Below are 19,736 nucleotides of genomic sequence, written 5' to 3' on the forward strand. Positions count from 1 at the left end.
GGACAGGTTCTGTCACAAGATAGATCCTCTGGCATGCTTGCTGGACGATGTGTTATATTTCTCGGCACATCTGGCTCACTGCGGGGTGCGGGTCGACACTTGTTGTACTTATCTGGCGGCCCTAAGGGCCTACAAATCTCAGGCGATAACATCTTTTCCTCCTCCAATCCGGTGGTCAAAAAGCACTTGGCGGGTCTGACCAGAATGTATCGCCCGCTTGAGCGCCCTCATCCGGTCTGAGACCTTAACATGGTGCGGGGCGCCCTGACCCACAAGCATTTTGAGCCCATGGCGTCCGTGGATATCAGGCTGGTTAGTATAAAGATTGCTCTTCTGGTTGGCCCTTACATTAGCACGCAGGATCAGTGAGATACAGGCACTGATGGCTTCAGAGCCGTATGCCACTTTTCACCAAGACAAGGTGGTGCTTAAGACGCACCCTTGGTTTCTCCCCAAGGTTGTGTCATGTTTTCACCTTAAGGAGGAGATAGTACTTCCAACATTCTTTGCGAATCCAAAGTACGAGGCTCAAAGTATTGCACTGTCTGGATTTCGGGCATGCTCTAAGATTTTACCTGGATGGGAAACAGAGCTTCCGTAAATTGGGTGCCTTGTTCGTCAATTTTGGTCGGTCAAAACCGGGCTGTCAAGCCTCCAGGGCTTCAATAGCAAGGTGGATGGTGATGGCCATTAAGAAGGCGCATGAGGGGCAGCACAAGTCTTTGCCAGCAAACATGCACGCCCACGCCATCCGAGCCAAGGCCATGGCTTTCGAGAGACACATTCCATGGCAGACGATCAGCAAGCCGGCTACTTGTGCTTCCCCATCGGCCTTTTGCAAGCACGATTGCCTGGATGCCAGCGCCAGATCTGATGCAACATTTGGCTGGTCTGTTTTGAAGAACTGGTTTCCTTAGAGGGGCAACTCTCCTCCCCAGGGCTGCATTCAGTTGTAATCGCCCATACAGTATGAAGGAAACGGGACAGGACCTACGAGTAATTATGTACTCGTACGTCCTGTCCCCTTTCCTCCATACTGTATGGGTGTCCCTCGCTAGGGACGGGAGACGGAACTTCTTTCAGCAGAAAAAAAAATGTTCCCCTTTAAATTTAGATGCACGGGGGCATGCCCTGGAAGCATGCTCTCCCCTGACGCTGCCCACCGGTGCCACTCCTCATTCCTCTTTTCCATGTTGATGGGAACGGACCACTTTCACCAGCCCTCCTGGGTTAGACCTCCGGCCTAGTAATACCACATGCTCTTCCCTGGATAAGTCTCTTTTTTTATTTTCTTCTTATTGTCTTTCAGATATTTTGTCCTCTGGTGCCACGCTCCTCCCCGGCGTATGTCGAGGTCAGCGGGCTTCAGCAGGTGTCCAGCCTGCGAGGGTCTCTTCCTCACGTCCGAACACACACACAATGCCTCTGCTGCCTTGGCCCCGACCACGGCTGGGTGGGCTGTACTGAGTATGACACACTTTCATCTGACGCTCTGAAGAGCATATTAGCTCAGTGTAGGCTGCTTTTCAGCAGATCAACTCCAGAGGACTTGAAGGAAAGACCCCAGGTAGGGGCACTTTTCATCCGCACCCAGCAAGGGCGACTCCTTTCCTAGGAAGTGCACGAGCGGGAGGAACCTTTCAGGTTCCTTTACTACTGCAGGTATAGAGGCTACTACAGAAACCGGCCGTCAGGCCGAGGGGTCGCAAGACACTACCGGTGAAGGCACTGAGGGATCTCAAGTTTCTGTTACCGGGTTTACGCCCTAGTACCGGACAAATGTCTGAGGGGGGGTGCCTGTACGCAGCACTACTGGTGACACAGCAAGGGCAATCCGCTTTCCAGGCCTAACCTCCTCCACCAAGCGTCTTGGAAGAGGCCGGGCCCAGCGCGGCAAACGACACGGGCAGGTACGTGGCATGCAGCCCAACAAGATGGCCGCCGACACCATCCCCCCCTTAGGGAACAGGTAGGGGAACGAGTTTCCCGATGGGACTGGTCTTCACCAGGCACGTGGCACACATCATATCCTTCTTTGTCGCAGGGCAGATTCACCCCCGCAGACAGTAAGGCAGAGTGTGTCCAGACTTCAGCACCCTCACGGCCCAGCGTCCCTACCCGTGCCTCCGGCTGCCCCACTGGCCTGCGAGGACAGGTTTTTAATTTTATTTTTAGACGTTTATGACCCTCATGAGGTCTCCTCAGATGGGTGTCATCCTTAGGGATGTGTGATCAAGGTCGTGCTCCCTCTGGTTCTGCTGCTAGCAACCACAGCTACTCCGCTCTCTGTCCCAGCTCTCCTGGCTCCTTTGCAGCCTCTGCTGCCCGTGCCAGTTCCCCCTACGCCAGCCCAGCCGCTGCAACAACCACCGGCTCTGGTCAGTACGCCACAGGCACCCAACACTCCTCCTACAGCTCTGAATCAACAGTACACCTTGGTTGACACGAACGTAGAGGACGACCTGGACACTCCGTCATCAGCCAAGACCTTCCACGAACGGTTTGCTGGCCTGGCCTAATATCTGGCCCTTCCACAGCCCGAGGTGGAACAACCAGAGGCAGGGGTCTTGGCAGAAGTCCTCACTCTATGCCCCACGTCTAGAACAGGGATTCCGATGCAAAAGGACGTGGTCGCACTGGCGCAGAAGGCATGGCTTAAACCCCATTCAGCGCAGCCTACCAACAGGCACCTCAACGCCAAGTTCAGGCAGATGCAGGGGGATCCACTCTTGTTGTCGGCACACCCACAGCCACACTCCTCGGTCATCGCTGCAGCTTTGATCTACTCCAAGCCACAGTCGTCTTTGACCACATCCCCCTCGGCACTCCTAGGAAAGGAGGAGAAAATCCTGGAAGCATACATGAAGAAAATGTACTCCAACGCTTCCCTCCACCTGCAACAGTCTAATGCGGGCGCTATGCTTGCAGCTGTCAATCAGCGACTTTGGTGGGAAATTGCTGACTTTCTTCTGGAAACTTCCAGTGCAAATCCATGTACGCTTCAAGGCGGGGCTTGTCAAGGCCAAGATTGTCGCCTAAGATATTATGGAGTCTACGGTGGTCCATGTCAACACCTCTGGCCGTGCCTTCTGCATCGCTGCGGCCATGAGGCCGGCCTGGCTTTGGGTGACCAGCTCAACCCGGACGTACGGGAACGCATTCTGGACCTTCCCTTTGAGGGTAGCAACCTCTTCTATTCCACCATGGACGAGGAACTGGATAAGAAGAAAAACAGTTCCCTGACTGCAAAATCTAGGCCACTCCCAAGGCGAACATCCAGACGCACCAGCGTTCAGACAAGGGTCGATCCTTCGGGTTCCGGGGTTTCCAAGAACGGCGGTCCAAGTAGCCTGACGGGTCCCCGAGCCAGCACCGGCACAAGCAACACAAGGCTGGGCACAAGGACTTTTTTCAGTCCCCCTCCTCCACTTAAGCCTCAGACACAAAGAAAGCATGACATGCCCGTCCGTGTCCACGTGTCTCCGATGGGGTGGGGGGGCAGGCTTGCCCTTCACTATCAATGCTGGCGCACCAGGTTTGCGGATCCCTGGATCCTGTCTGTAGTATCCACGGGCTACCGCCTTCCAATCCCTCCCACTCCTCTCTCCTCCCCTCCGCTCCCACAGATTGGGACAGCAACTATGTTGGTGTAAATTTGCTCGCTCGTAGAGAGTCAGGCGGGGGAAGAAGTCCTAGTCTCCCAGCAGGGCTTGGGCTTCTATTCACAGATTTTCACCATACACATGAACCAGGCTGGCCTGAGAGTTGTGTTGGATCTTCCCACCTTGAACCTTTCCCTCCCTCTTCAAAAGTTCAAGATGATTACCCCAGCGATTATAGCGGACACATTGTGCAGGGAAGAGTGGATGTGCTCCCTGGATCTGAATTATGCTTATTTGCACGTCCCGATCTGGCAGCCCCATTGATCCTCTGAGGTTCAGGATCATGGGCTTATACTTCCAATACAAGGTTCTACCCTTCGGGCTCAATTCGGCCCCCAGGGTCTTTATTAGACTGATAAACGCGGTGGCCGCCCTCCTCAGGGCCCAGGGTCACCACGTATATCCGTACCTAGACGACTAGCTCGTCAGGGCACGGTCGCCAGAGGTAGCCTCTCCCCTTTTGGGGCTTTTACACTACACGATTTGGGATTTTCCAACAATCTCAAGGAGTCACAGCTAGAACCCACTCAGTCGCTGACGTTCCTGGGCCTCATCTGGGATACTGGCTCAGAGAGAATATTCCTCCGAGGACAAGATCACGGCCATCAAGTGGGCCACAGGGCAATTTCTCAGCAGAGCAGCAGCATGGTGGTACTAACACCTCCTGGGCATTATGGCAGCATGCCTCCTGGCAGTGCCTCACACAAGGCTCAAGATGAGGAGTTTGCGGTTGCACTTCGCAGCCTTCTGGAATCAGGAGAAAGGTTCCCAGGCAAACTACTCAGCATCCCACCACAGCTCCACCAGGATCGGGTCTAGTGGAGCACCGACAGCAACATGCAGAGAGGCAGGTCCTTTCATCTGCCAGAACTGCAGGTCACCATCACCACAGATTCATCCCTGGAGGGTTGGGGAGCTACACTGGACAGCCACAGCGTCCATGGAGTTTGGTCCCGGCAGGTGCAGGAGGCCCACATCAGCTGGCTGGAGTTGATGGCCATCTGGCTCGCTCTCAAAGCCTTCCTCCCGATGGACAGTGACAAGTCGATCCTCACTCAAACGGACAGCTTCACCAGCATGTATTATATCAACAAGCAGGGGGCATCAGGTACCCCCCCCCCCCTTTGCACGCTTGCAGTCCACATCTGCGAGTGGGCCCTGGAAAACAACACGCACCTGATAGCAATTCACCAAGTCCAACTCGAGGCGGACAGGCTCAGCCGGTTCGGTGCAGACATCTACGAGTGGCAACTGGACCACCAAGTCCTTCAGGGGGATCTTCAACAGGTGGGGTCATCCTCAGTTGGATCTCTATGCCACCTGGCACTACAGGAGGTGCCCCCAGTTTGCGTCTTGGCAGGGGCAGGGCTGGAACTCACTGGGCGACGTGATGCAGATTCAGTGGAACAACATACACGTGTATGCTTTCCCTCCCGCTCCCCTCGTCCACAGGGTAGTTTGCAAGATACAGGAGTCCAAGCACCTACGGATCATACTCATTGTTCCGTGGTGGCCAGCAAGGCCTTGGTTCTCAGAGCCCCTCAGCTTGTCGGAGCAGCCCTCGATGCACCTTCCACTGGGCCCAGCTCACCAACTATAACAGGGAGGCACGGCCATCCACCCCGCCCCCAGAGGCTGGCCCTCGCAGCGTGGTTCCTGAACAGGTCACACTAAGGCATTTGCATCTGTCACAGGCCAACCTGGAAATCATGCAGGCGCAAGGAGTGATGCCACCAGGAGCCAGTACAAAAGCAAGTGGAGCAGGTTTCGTCATTGTGCAGCTGCTAGGGAGATCGATCCACTGACCTGCAGGTTGGACGTGCTATCCTTCTCTGCACACCTCTCCCACTCTGGGGTGCAAATAGACACATGCCGCAACTATCTGGAAGCCATCAGAGGCTACCGAAACTCAGGAGGTGTTTTCCTCTTCCAACCCAGTGGTTAAAAGACACATGACGGGTCTGACCAGGCTCTACTTGCCAATCCAGAAGCCACACCCGGTGTGTGGCCTCAATTCAGTTCTGGGCACCCTGGCGTATAAACCTTTTGAGCCAATAGCATCCGCGGACATCAGGCTCGTCACCATTAAGACAGCTCTCCTGGTGGGCCTTAACTCTGCACGCAGGGTCAGTGAAATCCGGGCTCTGGTGGCTTCAGAGCGTTGTACTACCTTCAAAAGGGCAAGAAGGTGCTTATAACACACCCAGCATTTCTACCTAAGGTGGTTTTGTCTTTTCATCTTAATAAACAGGTAGTCCTATCAACTTTTTTCGCGGACTCTAAGGACGAGCCTCAGAGGGTACTGCACTGTCTAGATGTTAGGAGAGCCCTAAAATTCTAGCTAGTCAGAACTAAGAGCTTCCGCAAATCGGAGGCTCCATTTGTCACCTTCGGTGGATCAAAACCTGGCTTCCAAGGCCTCCATAGCAAGATGGATGGTTGCAGCCATCAAGGAGGCATACAAAGGGCAACATAGACCTCTGCCTCCTAATAAGCATGCTCATGCTATTGAAGCCAAGGCCACGGCGGTTGCCTTTCAGAGGCATGTCCCTTGGCAGGTCATCAGCAAGGCGGCTACATGGGCCACTCCTTCGGCCTTCTGCAAGCACTACTGTTTGGATGCCAGCTCCAGGTCGGATGCAGCATTTTGTCAGGCAATCTTGAACTTATTTTCCTATGAGGGTCACCTCTCCACCCTGGGGCTACATTCAGTCGTAATTGCCCATACAATATGGAAGAAAGGGGACGGGACGTAGGAGTAATTATAAATTACTCACCATAGTGACTAACGTACTACTAGTCCAGAATCCCCTTTCCTCCATACGTCCCAACATCCTGCCCCCCTAATAAAGCTAGTGTCATTAGGAAAAGGTAATATTGTTGATGCATCAAAGGGGACTGAATAGTGGCGCCGGTGGGCGGAGTCAGGGGAGCACATGCTTCAAGGGACACGCCCCCGCGCGCATCTCATTTTAAAGGGGAAGATGATTGTCTTTCTTGTGAAAAAGGTTCCGTCTCCCGTCCCTAGCGAGGGATGCCCATACAGTATGGAGGAAAGGGGACTATGGACTAGGAGTACGTTAGTCACTACGGTGAGTAATTTAGAATTTACTCACCGTAGTGTCTAAATTACTCCTAGTCCATAGTCCCCTTTCCTCCATGCGTCCCACCATCCTGCCCCTTAATAAACCTGTGTCATTAAGCAATTATAATATTGTCAACGCGTCAGTGGACTGAGGAATGGCCCAGTGGGCGGAGTAAGGGGAGCGTATGCTCCCGGGGCCACGCGCATCTAAATTTAAAGGGGTAGACAAGTGTTTCTGTTGAAAAAGGTTCTGTTTCCTGTCCTTAGCGAGGGACGCCCATGAAGTATGGAGGAAATGGGATTATGGATCAATAGAGTAACATAATGTATTTCACATTCAGATATTCAGCGTGCCCCTCTATCCGACACTAGAATATAAGTATGGTCGAATGATGCACCGCAGATCTAAACGTGAATCTCTTTTCTCCCCTGATTAAAAGGCACTTCCGCATCGACTGGAAGACCTACCCAGATCCACCATACCATAATCCTTTTGGTTATTGGCAGCTGATCCTGAAATGACAGTGAGAAAGTCCCCCAAAACTTCACCAACTCCTTAACACATCCAGTGTTCTCACCATGTTTTGCTGATAGAATACTTAAATATCCAAGTTTATGTAAATCCCTAGGTAATTGTACATGTTCTAGTACTACTGATCTACATTATATCAAGCCCATTCACAGCTAAATTCTAAAATCAATCTGAACTCTTCTTTTGCCTCGACCATTTATGGTAACAGCCCCTGAGCTTCATTCACATATAATAACATGTCATCTGCATCTCTGTGAAGCAAACTCACAAAATCTTTCAGGGATGAAACCAGACAGAGGTTTCATCACCAGTGCTGCATCTATGCCTTCTGCCATGCTGCACTAGTCATTCATTGACATAACTTTGTGCAGCTCTTCTGCTACTGGGCCCCTACATAACCTAGCTACCCAATATCACAAAACCTCTGTCTCAGACCAAATCACTCGAGTGTCATCCTCATATGTTGGCAGTTTGCTTTTTTTTAGTTTTTTTTTATTAAAGTTGTTTTTAGTTTATACAAAATATCAAAAAATAAATTGTCAAACTTTTACAACAGTAAATTGTCACACTTTTACAACAAAAACACATCATTAAAAGAAACGCATACATATAAAATGTGATCGTTTGTTATGATTATGAGGGAACACACTGTCAAGGTGTCAATCACGTTCATATCACAAAATTAGCATATATACATAAGAATCTATAGAATACAGATAATCTCAGTTATAATATAACTTTTCATGTTACTAGTTTCACAATTATCGTGGGGTGTAGTTCATATCGAGAAAATCAAATTACAACGATGTTTAAGCCGCCTTCACAGCGTTTTTTTTCAGTTAGACTAAGGACACACTTCAACTCAAGGTTCATCATAAACACTAGTCACCGATGATTTTGTGCTTTTCTGTCCATTTAACTCATTGTTGTATTCTATAAGCTACATTGGTATTTTTTTCCGTTAAAGTTTGTTCAATGCTAAATAATAAGCGTGATAAAGCCACTATAAGGGATATCCTATTTACAACTAGACATCTTTCCCAAAAGCAAGTTCTAGCAATGTCAGATGCCTGTGGATAATAAATTCCAAGAAGCTTACATCTTTTCTTCTCAAGACTAGGACAGTAGAGCACTAGATATTTTAGCGTTTCTTGTTGCGTGATATTTACACAAAAACGACATTTCTTACTGCCCAAATGCCCTGAACCCTGCTGCCAACTGAAAAATACGTTGCAAGGTTTTAAACTGATTTAACTTAAAACGCATGTAAATGGCTCTTATTTTGTTGCATGGACATAGTTATGTATGGTGCACGCAACTCTGTCTTTCTCATAATTAAAGCATAATCAACGTATGATTTATAAGTTTTATTAATGTCCAGAGTATTAGACCAATCCAAATCATACAAGTTGCGCTTAACTTTAGGTAACCCCAACTGCAGATCTTCAATCGATGCGTTGATATCATTTAAGATTTTATCCATCTGATCTGTAAATTTCACCATGGAAGGTAAAGAACGCTCCATGAGAATTAAATATAGGTCAGAATAGAGTGAGTTGCGTGGAGGTGACATCATTTTTGCATACCTCGTCAACTTTCGCCATGTCCATCTCCCAGACAAGGAAGGTATGCCTATTTCTTGACGTACTATTGAGTTGGGCACTGACATAGCCAAGCCTAGGGTCTTCTTCCAAAGGATTCCCTGCACCCTGTTCAATATAGTATCAGCATCTAACAAACAAATGTCCAGCCCATACAATAGTATTGGTTTCACCATAAGTGTATAAAACTCTATAAGTGGTAACAATGAGAATTTGCAATATTTCCTTAGAATTATCTTCATCATTGATGATAGAGCTCTTTAGTATTTATCCACATTTCCCAGGATTTCAAGGTATTTACCTCTGCTAGATGGTAACCAAGGTAGCGAATGCTAGCGGCACGCTCTACTTTATCACCTGCAATGTTCCAGCTATAAGATTTCAGTCGTTTATTTTTGTGAAATATCATAATCTGGGACTTTAAAGAATTAGCCACTAAATGATGGTCTCTCGCATATTCAAAAAAAGCATTTAGCTTATTTTGCAGCCCATTGGGAGTTCTATCAAACAGGACAATATCGTCTGCAAAACATAGCCCATGTATTTTTAAACCGGCCAATTTTGCAGAGTACATTTTGGATCCATCCCATATTCGCTCCAAATCACATAGATATAGATTGAATAGGGTCGCAGCAAGATTGCACCCTTGCATCACCCCTGTCGCTGTGGAAATTGGAAATGTAAGAGCCCCTGCTTTGGTGACTCTTACCTGAAAGGTGGTATCAAGATGCAGCAGCGCAAGCAGTTGCACAACTCTTGCAGGAAACCCTAAATTAAGCATTGTCATCCATAACAGTTCTCTAATTATGGAATCAAATGCACTAGTTAAGTCTAGCGCTGCAACATATATAGGGCCGCTGGTATGCATTCTATATTTATCAGAAATATGTGCTACAATAGTGGCATTTAGTGACGCCCCCATATATCTACGAAAACCTGTTTGATATTTTGAGAAGATGTCCTGTTCCTCAATATATTCTTGAATATGTTTTAATAGTAATATCACAAACACCTTCGCTGTGGAATCCATTAAAGCTATTGGCCGATAGTTGGCCGGATTACTAGCGTCCCCTTTTTAAATATGGGGATAATTATGGTATTTAGCCATGATTTCAGTATCTTATTAGTAAATAAGATGTTCTCAAATTTTGTATGTAAAATTACAGCCCAAAACTTAGGGTCATCCTTTAGAATACAAGCCGGGAGCCCATCCGGGCCGGCAGCTCTAGATGGTTTAAGAACCTGGATAGCTTGAATAATATCATCCAAGGAAAAGGACAACTTATCATCGCAACACAAGGTAAGGATACCAGAGTGAGTTTTCCGGAAAGTTTCTGGTATTTTAAAACTTATTACCAATACAGGTTTCCCATACTTCCGCAGAGATCGAGTTGGCCAAACTCTGAGATTGTATGAAACACCTGTCGTTTAATAACGACCATATGCTGCGAGTAGCTCTTTTAATTATTAAACCTATCATCCTTTGATTTTCTAGCAGGTTATAACTGTTGCGTAGATTTCACCAGGTTTCTAAATTTCAAATGCATCTGAGATTTCATATTCGCGTACTCGACATCGGAAATCTTTAGTCGCACCAAAGCTCTCAGAGCACGATTTCTTTCCCGTTTAATATTGGCAATTTTTGAGTTTAGCATGGAGACCCTTAAATTGTCTCATGGTAATGAGTTTTTGGAAATTGAGAAAATGTGTTTCCTTATTATCTTAGAGTTCCAATCCTACCTCTGATTTGCCTCTTTTTGTGGTACCCTTGTGTACTAGGTGCACATCTCTATGCACCAGATAAGTCAACACTCTACATAGCCTTGAATGCCATCTAATAGAGCTGTACATGCGATCCACTTCTATGAGTGCTAGAATGGGATTAACAGAAAGGGGCTCAATCTTATGTCATAGGATCATTTAAATGGGTGCATGATCACTAAAAGGGGTCTCCAAGATAACTAACTACCTTATCGATTTTTATTTATTTTTATTTTTTTTTCCAATAGACTCACTGAAACAAAAAAATAATCACTATATGAGGCAGCATTACCTCTTGTGGATGTACTGGCATGGATGCCGCCTTTAAATTCCACACGTTGGATGCTCCAGTTGTTAAAATAAGCATTGCATTTACGACCTTTGAGATAGGTCTTGGTTCGTAGCCATTTCTATTGATTACATCTATTTGGTCCATACATACCAAGTTAAAATCACCCTCTATAATAAATACATTATCAGGGTTATTCAACATAGTATCTTCCAAGATCACACCCAATTGGTCAAAGATCAGATCAAGAGTAGACTCAGCAGGATTAAAATGAAAGTTTATCAGTATGTAAGAGAAAGACGATGAGCTTTCAGGCTTATATTCAACAATCAGGAGACCATTTGACGCTCAAACTGTGTGACTCATGCCGGTGGGCATTGTTTATTAAAATGACAAGCCCTCCAGCTGGGCGACCAGCTGATCCCTGCAACGTAGGCACACAATAGCTTGGGTAACCCTCTACCACCACATTAGTCATACACATGGTCTCCTGTAGTAAATATATTACAATACTTCTAGATCTCTCAATATCTGCAAGCCACCCTATAAAAAAATGTTATGCCACAGCAATTCCATGATATCAAAGAGCAATCCTCTGGCTAGGGGTGTTTATTTTTTGATTGGAGCTCTAATATCGTGGTCATCAGTGGGGCCAACCATGTGATGTTTGATGCAGCCCCTACCAGGGCTGAAATGTGATTTATAAAGTCTGCAGTCTACACTGGCATCACTTGGTTAGTCAGATCCATTGCTGGGTTCATCTCAGGATGGTGTAGCTGTTCATCCACAAACTGATCCGCCTCCTCAAGTGATCTAAATAATTCTAAGGTCAGACCCCGTAATTCAAAATCCTCCCTAAGGTCCCAAAGCAGTTTTAGTATGATGACTGATTGGGGTGCACATATCATAAGTAAATTGTTATGATTGGCCAATCTTATCCAATCTATGTCTTCTGAATGCAATGTTCTTAACTGTGGACTGCCTTTGAACACATTGAACAAGAAAGAACGATTCAGCCTCTGTTGCCCATTTATCTTAGGTTTGCTGCGCCACCCCAAGAAGTATCTCACATCCCTAGAGAAGAAGCAGTCTTTTTTAACTGGTTCTGAGTCTCTTCTTAACGGATGTGTGCCAACATTTCTGGGCAAGTGATAATTATCTTTGTTTTTAACTTCCGAAATCTCTTGGTCGGCTGGAGTGTCTCTTCTAACAGAATCGGGTATAGACTTGCTATCAGGTGGAAGCAGGATCAACTCTTCCCGAAGTTGAACTGCTTTTGCCACCTTTGCTACGTTTACCTTCTCCCCAGCGGGGGAGTGATCAATTATTAAATTCATGACATTATGTTCTGCCACTTCCTCAGATTGCCCAGTTTGTGGACGGACTAACAATTATTTCTTAAACCTAGTAGGTGCTTTAGACCCCGCCCCGTTATCTTATTTGCAACCATAGGATAGAAGTCAGAAAGGCGCCCCGGCTGTTGTGTTGCAACTACTTCTGGTTTTCCCGGTCCAGAGCAAGGTGTGTCAGTCACCTTCCAAATCAATTTTGTAATTTTTTGTTTACAGGGCTGTTTTTGGAGAGCAAGATTAAGGACCACTTTAGATTCTTCATTTAATTGCGTCAGGTCAATTACTGATTAATTTCCTGACACATCACCATTTTTTACATGGTGTTTAGTCAAATCATTTTCTGGAATGTTTTTCCACTTTCTTTTTTGTATTCTATCAGTGCGGATTGCAATGCACTCATTTTCTTGTTTGTTTTTTTTCTTTTTTCATTGCCTTGGCATGCGCACGCTTCATTTTATGTTAATAGAAGATAGTGTAAACCTCATGCAATTTGTTGCATTCCTTCTGCATCTCTAACCCCTCATCCCCAATCGTCCCCACTCCTAGTTGCTTTTCATCATTAGCTACCAAATCACTTTGGCTCATCAGTTCAGTTTCTATAATTTTGACTACGGGTGAGGTACTATTTGGGGGGGTGCCAGAGTTTCCTAACATCACATTTTCAGTTTGTCAATGCAATACCAATTTCACTTCTCACCTTTGTCATATGATGTACGGATCTGAGATCTTGAAGAATATCATCCAGTTTTAGTGCATTTGACTGAATTGCCTCAAAGAGGGGGATAGTTTTAGCAGGCATAGGGTGAATTGCATAATTGTCATCGGTATCGCAGATACATAAGATCTTCTTTCAACTGATTCTTTCTCTGTCTTCAATGTTTGTGTGCTTTTATTAAAACCACCAGGTTTAGCAGGAAATAGCATTTTTAGCAAACCTGCATCTAGCAGATTCCATTTCTCCGCTTGACCAGTGGTGAAAGCCAACATAAAACCCTCTAGCGTGTGTATTTTTTCAGACATTGCTATCATCATGTCTTTTATGGAATTTAAATGTACGTGAGTCAATTTGTGGCCTTTATCTAGTAAGTTCAACAGTAAGGCCACTACAGGAAATTTCATATTTGTCTCAACGCCCAACGCTGACGGGAGCAGTGTTTCATTTGACAATTCAACTGTTTTATTAGGCGTACTTTTGGCATTGAGGTCACTTATCTCAAAATCGGAATAGTCAGTCACAGCCTTTTACTGAATTTACACCCCAGGGCCCCATCCCTGGAGTCGAGCTTGTTGGAGAGCTTGTTGATTGCCGCATTTGCCTTTTCTCAAGATTTGTGTCATGAACCAAACCCAGCTCAGTGAATGTAACACCATGTGGATTATATACAGAAATTCTCTCCACCTCAGATGGTAGAAAGACCACTGGCAAGGTAGGTGCAAGTGAGATTCAACATCATTTCTCCCATAATTAATGTTGGGGCCAGGATAGAGACATCATTCATACCATCAAACATTTCCGTCCCTCTTGTGGGAACTTGATGCCTGACCTCCCCCTCAGACAGAACATCAAAAGCAATAGTTGGATCAGAGGATTGATTTCTGTCAGAGGGTAACTGCAATGGTATTGTTGCCAGGTTTTGAAACCGGGATATGTGAAGTCCCCATATCATTAGGTTCAATTGCCAGAGATTGTTGGCTATAAGGGACTGTATCAGCTTGCAATACACATTCGCCATACACAGAGACGTGCAGGGTAGATCCAACTAACTCTGCACTAGAATCATGCAATTGTAGGGGGGCGGTTATATTTAGCCTTATATGCTGATTGGCCGCTGTCAAGCTTTTGCCACTGCGCAAACTGCCCACCATTCTCTTTTTCACAAAAGCAGATCAATGCTATTATCCCGTGTCACACTAGCTACTGGTTTTGCTGAAAATTCAAAAGTTAATATGCCTTCTTTACAACCAGCCAACTATCGAGTGTCACTACTTCAATCCAATAACACCGAGATGTAACCCCTCTGCCCAACACCAAACCGTGAATCGCAATTCCAAATACTTGGATCAGTAGACCTGTATGTCCGTCAAAGACAGGAGAAGCAGATGAGCAAAACAGGGTTGCGTACCCGTACGGATACACAGCAACTCTAATTACAGTTTGACTAAAGTTTTCTAGAGGGCATTATAATGAAGAAGTTTTACTTGCATCAAATCTGGTACCTAATGTACTTTACCTAACATGTGTTTCCTCCAATCCCGTACCCCGCCTCCTCGCCAAACAGCCAGGGCACTTCCTACGCACTTCCCGTGTGCGCGCACACGTGCGCAAGCCCTGAGCTGTTATAGTGGCTGCTGGGAGTAGGTGGCCGTGGTTTGGGACCGAGAAGCCTAGAAACAGAAAAAGGACCTGAATTAGAACGGGAAAGGGGGACTGTTAAATACACAAAGTCTGTGGAAAGTTTTCTATATCAAAAATGCTGCGTTCCACCCGTTGTGAAAGACCCAGCTTCTTCTTGCACATACAGCCAGTCCGCAACAATCAGAGGGCACGTTTAGGAAGCAAGGAGCAGCAAGAGCAGCCCAAAAGCCAGGGCACTTCCTACGCACTTCCCGTGCCATTTGCTGTGTCAAAACCCTTGAGCATGTTAAGCCTAGCTATTGACAGAGGCTCCTTGTCCTACTTTCTGGACTCCAATAATAGGAATAGCCTAATCAGATTGCAGGTTGTTTTCCTATAAGGAATGAAGCCAAATTGCATCAGTTTTACCACAGCCTGCTCCAGCTTTTCAGCTAAGATTTTGCACAGAATGGTGGTGTCATCATTCTTCAAGAATTGAGTCCTACATGACTCCCATTTATACCGAACATTCATGGGCTTTACTAGCCTGCAACGCTGCCCTCATTGTTCTGATTGGCCTATCATGCTGTAACAAGTCCTTATATACCTTAAGTAATTGCAATGCCTATATTTACTTATAGTCCCTATAAAGTACACCAAGGCCTTGCCCCTCACCATATTATCTATGGCTCATTTAATTTCATCCTCCGGTATTGGTTCCTCTAGTGTCAATCCTCCTCTGCCATCACAGGTAAGTCAGCCTTCTCTAACCGCTCCAAAACCTGTTCTTGACGTTTTTGCACATATCCTTTTCACAAGCTACAATATAAATGGATGGGACACTTTATTAATTTCTCCACAGATGCTTTTCTTTCCCACCCCTACTTGTTGTAATGGCCTGCATTGCCCTTCTTCGTGTTATCCAAGCATGTTGTGATGTATTCTGCCTTATTCCCCATCGTGCTGCCCAACTGTTTTTATATATAGTTATCACACAATCCTGCCTCTCATGTGTCTCAAGTACTTGGGCACCTGAGGTCAATCCCTGGAGCATGTTGAGCAGCTGAGCATTTGATGGAAGTCCCTGGTAGGAATTGGAGGCAGTGCTGTACCTGCCAATGGTGTAACTGACTTTTATTTTGGTGGCAAAACCTGGAAATTGTGTAAATACCATGACTGTTGATAAAACAAATACCTGGAAAGTAACAGCAATAACTGCCTTATGATATGTTATCAAAGCATATAATGCCAATACATTAGTGTATTCTCAGGGCATAGGCTGGCAAAACTGGCAAATATAGATACTTGATGGTAATGCCGGTACGTGTCTACAAAAAGCTTACACAAAAGTCAAACCTATTGGCTTTGTCATTAATGGTTTCTTACAGCTTTATTTTCATTCATTTAATATTTTCTTTCATACTTACAGTTACATGTCCACGAAGGTCAAAAGGATAACTTGGATGGCTTTATGACAACCTTTCCAAAGCCAGCACCTGTTAATGGAGACCCTGGAGTGTTTGCTGTGGATTGTGAAATGGTAACTGTTTTCTCAATTGTATTAAATGGTTCTTGCTAGCTAGTTCCAGTTCTTTCTATAAAATGTAATAGGAATTGTTTTGTATGCATTGTAGGGAAGGCATGGTATCACAAGTATGACACTTACATAATGGATACAATTTGTAAAACCTTTATTGAAAATGTTGGGGTCAGAGAAATTCCTATTTTACCCATAACTAAGATGGGCGTAGTCTCGACCATCAAACGATAAACAAAACTGTCCTAGTGGAGTCTGTCAGATCAAAATGGCCTATGCTAACAAAACCATAATGCCTGCTCTATCTCTTGTACAAAAAGTGTAAAAAGGAGAAATGTATGCAAAAGGAAAATCAGTGTTCAAAAGAATAAAGGTAGGTGTACCAGCTCTCCTCCTCACGTTAAACCTTGCGGAGTAAGGCTGTCCTTGTAGGCAGGATGACACACTCTGGCTTGGTTTCTGACACTCCGTTCCAAATCGTGGATTGAGGTCCGAGTGGCCTTCCACGTTAACGTCTCTTTCTTGGCTCTCAAAATTGTATTCCAATGTAAAAATCACAAAGGTCCACCTCTGCCGGGCTCAGACTTTTCACATCATAGTTCAACACAAACTTCCCGGGGGGCTCCCTTCCCCAAGCTTGTTGTACTGCAGGTCTCCCTCAATCGGGCTCGGACCCCTTTGCCAGATATCAAAGACTTTGGAATATGCGTGACTCTCTTTACAGACCTATCAGTCAGACTACTGTCACCTATCTGCAACAGTAGTTCAGTCATTACACTATTTGAGGGAAAGCACTTTGACCCAACAACCATCCTTTTTGTTACTTTGGATATAGTAGCATTATATACTAGTATCTCCCAAGATGAGGCCATTGAATGCATAAGAACAGCACTTGTTCAGTCATCAACAAAATTTAAGGCACCTATCGAATCCATCATTGCACTCCTTACATTGGAACTTAAGCAAAATTTCTTCAAATACCAAGATTTTTTTTTTCAGCAGACCCAAGGAAATGCTATGGGGGCAGCTTTTGCCCCGAGTTAAGCCATCGTTTGTTATGGCATACTTCGAAGACAGATTCATTTTTTCAGATTTGAACCCATTTCGCCAATGACTGTTGACGTTGATACATTGATTACATTATTTTGATTTGGCACGCAACACTTGACAACCTTAATGACTTCCTCTTATGGCTAAACCAATGTCCTACCGCCATTCGTTTCAGTATGACCGCTAATAATCAGCAAATGCCATTCCTTGATCTACTCATACAACACTTGGACAATAAACTGATCTGATCATTATACAATTAAAAAAAACAGACCGTAACACTGTTACATTTTGCACATTTTCACCCACGCAGCCAAAAGGAAAGCTTACCATATTCACAATTTCTAACATTAAGGCGTAATTGTACCTTGCTACCTGATTTCAACCTTCATGCCCAACAATTGACACATAAACTCAGGGAACGTGGATACTCTTAAGAAATTGGTCTCAGACTCCTATAAAAGAGCAAGGTTCACCCCTCGAGATGCTCTTTTTGAACCCAAAGTTAAGACCACACTGGAGAAAATGGTCTGTGCTCTCACATACAGTCCAGACACCTCCATAGTGAAGAAAACTATTTTTTTAAAAAATGCTGGCCCCTGGTACAATTAACATTATCCAATGAACCATTGCCAATTTTTGCTTGCAAGAGACCGCAGAACCTAAGGGACCAGTTAGTCCATGCTGCACCAAAGTAGTTGAATAGATCTACAACCAGCAGTTGGGACCTGCGCCCACTTACGGGCCATTTCCCCTGTGGATCATGCTCAGTGTGCAAATTGATGAATAAAACTAAATCATTTGAGATTGGTGGCAAGGAATGGCCTCTTAGACGGCACTCCAATTGCAAAAAGCCCTGGGCTATATATTGTTTTCAATGCCCTTGTGGCTTGAAATATATTGGAAAGACAACTCGCCCAGTCCATACCCTTATCACAGAACATCGATCACGTATCGGGTGCCAGTCCACAACATCACCACTAGATAGCCACTACATGGAATTTGGGCATTCTACTGAAGGCATCCTGTGGTGGGTGCTGGATGTTGTCAAAGACACCCTGAACTCCCACTCCTCGTTATCCAAAAAAGAAGCCCGCTGGATTTTTCGGCTTAATACAATTGAACAAGGTCTTAATGAAGCACTCCCTATTTGGGAGTAACAGTTTCTACAGACAGCATCTATTTTCATATTCATAGTAACTTGGATTTCATCAAGTTCTTTCATTCTTTCAGGTCATTTTTATTTACTCTTTCCTCTTCCCTTTTTTCCAGAGGTTTTTTTAACGTGGATTTTATCTTTATTTTTGAACTGGCGTCTTTTAGTAATTTCAGTGCTTATGGCACACTGCCGGGTGCTGATCCCGGGTACGTGGATCACTTTTCTTTCAAAGTTTCCTGTTTCATTCTATGATAGCCCCTACGCGGGCCGCATCTATATTCCTAGTTCTCTTTCTTTATCTAATAACCGGGATCCGAACTGCAACACAAAGCGGCAGCCTATCTTGTTTAAGCTGTGCTGAGGCACACACCACACAAGCTTCAGTCTTGCTTTATTTCATAGCTGAAGTACCACCAATTTCAATTATGGTTCCGTCCCACTATGAGTGACAAGGTCTTTTTCTGGCAGTAGCAGCTGGACCGTGTTGACTTCAGCTCACAGGCGAGTGTGATTTTCTCCTCACCCGGTCTTTCGCTTTGAACTTCTTTCGTCTGGCTTCACCCCTGCAGCAGGAGCACAATTTTAATTTCATTTTTATTTCCTTTACGTAGATGGTGATCCCTGACTAGTTTTTTGCGGGACCAGCAGGTCTTTTGATGTGGCATGACCAAACAAATTGCTCACATTCGTGCAACCTGTGAAGCGCTGACTAAGAGTGCAGCCTAGGGGTAAGCACTTCAGCAGCACCATCTGGGCTAAAGAGAGACTTGTTTAACTTGTAGTCCCTCAACTAAAAGTGTGGGGCAGAGCAAAGCAATAACAACATCCCATTTGAAGCATTTGTTTTTCTTCTTTTTTTCTTTCTAACTTATAGTGCCTCACTGATTTGCCTGTACTGACTGGAACACGCGAGTTGGGGCCATTGGGGTTCACTTCGCACTCTCCAAACATGAGTCTTTTCTAAGTAATAGGTAACCTCAGTGGCGAGCTTGTACATTATCTTAACGCATGATAGGCTAGTTTTGTTAAAAAGTTATTTTTCCTTTTCTTTCTTCACTGCTTTCACTGCAATACCTAATCCAATCATTTTGATCCGGTACAATCAGTGAAGTACCTAGTTCATATAATTCGCCAATTCTTAAACAGGTAAGACAATTCTTTACCCGCACACTTTATGGATACTGGGTTTTCTTTCACACCTTTCTTACATTATGCATCACTCGGAACTGAGATCTGTTGACAACAGACCCATACTTTACTCTCAGCACTCCCTCTCTGGTCTGCTCTTCTTTTTAATCACATCAGAGGTGGGTGTTTTGGGTTATGGTAGCCCGCTCTGGAATCCCTCACTCCGTTGCACATGATAGCAACCT

The 19,736-nt window shown here is 45.3% G+C and overlaps 1 protein-coding gene across 1 annotated transcript in view; it reads left to right on the forward strand.

Annotated features, from left to right (window-relative positions):
* The window catches only part of LOC138516091 (RNA exonuclease 1 homolog), a 2,454,886-nt gene that overhangs the window by 2,055,116 nt on the left and 380,034 nt on the right, over positions 1-19,736 (forward strand). Inside the window, exon 12 of the mRNA XM_069630920.1 lies at positions 16,047-16,157. Within this exon, the coding sequence (XP_069487021.1) occupies positions 16,047-16,157 (111 nt within the window). The remainder of the gene's footprint in view (positions 1-16,046; positions 16,158-19,736) is intronic.

The sequence above is a fragment of the Ambystoma mexicanum genome, chromosome 6q (genome assembly GCF_040938575.1).
Source record: "Ambystoma mexicanum isolate Mex_15411 chromosome 6q, UKY_AmexF1_1, whole genome shotgun sequence".
NCBI classification, from domain to species: Eukaryota; Metazoa; Chordata; class Amphibia; order Caudata; family Ambystomatidae; genus Ambystoma; species Ambystoma mexicanum.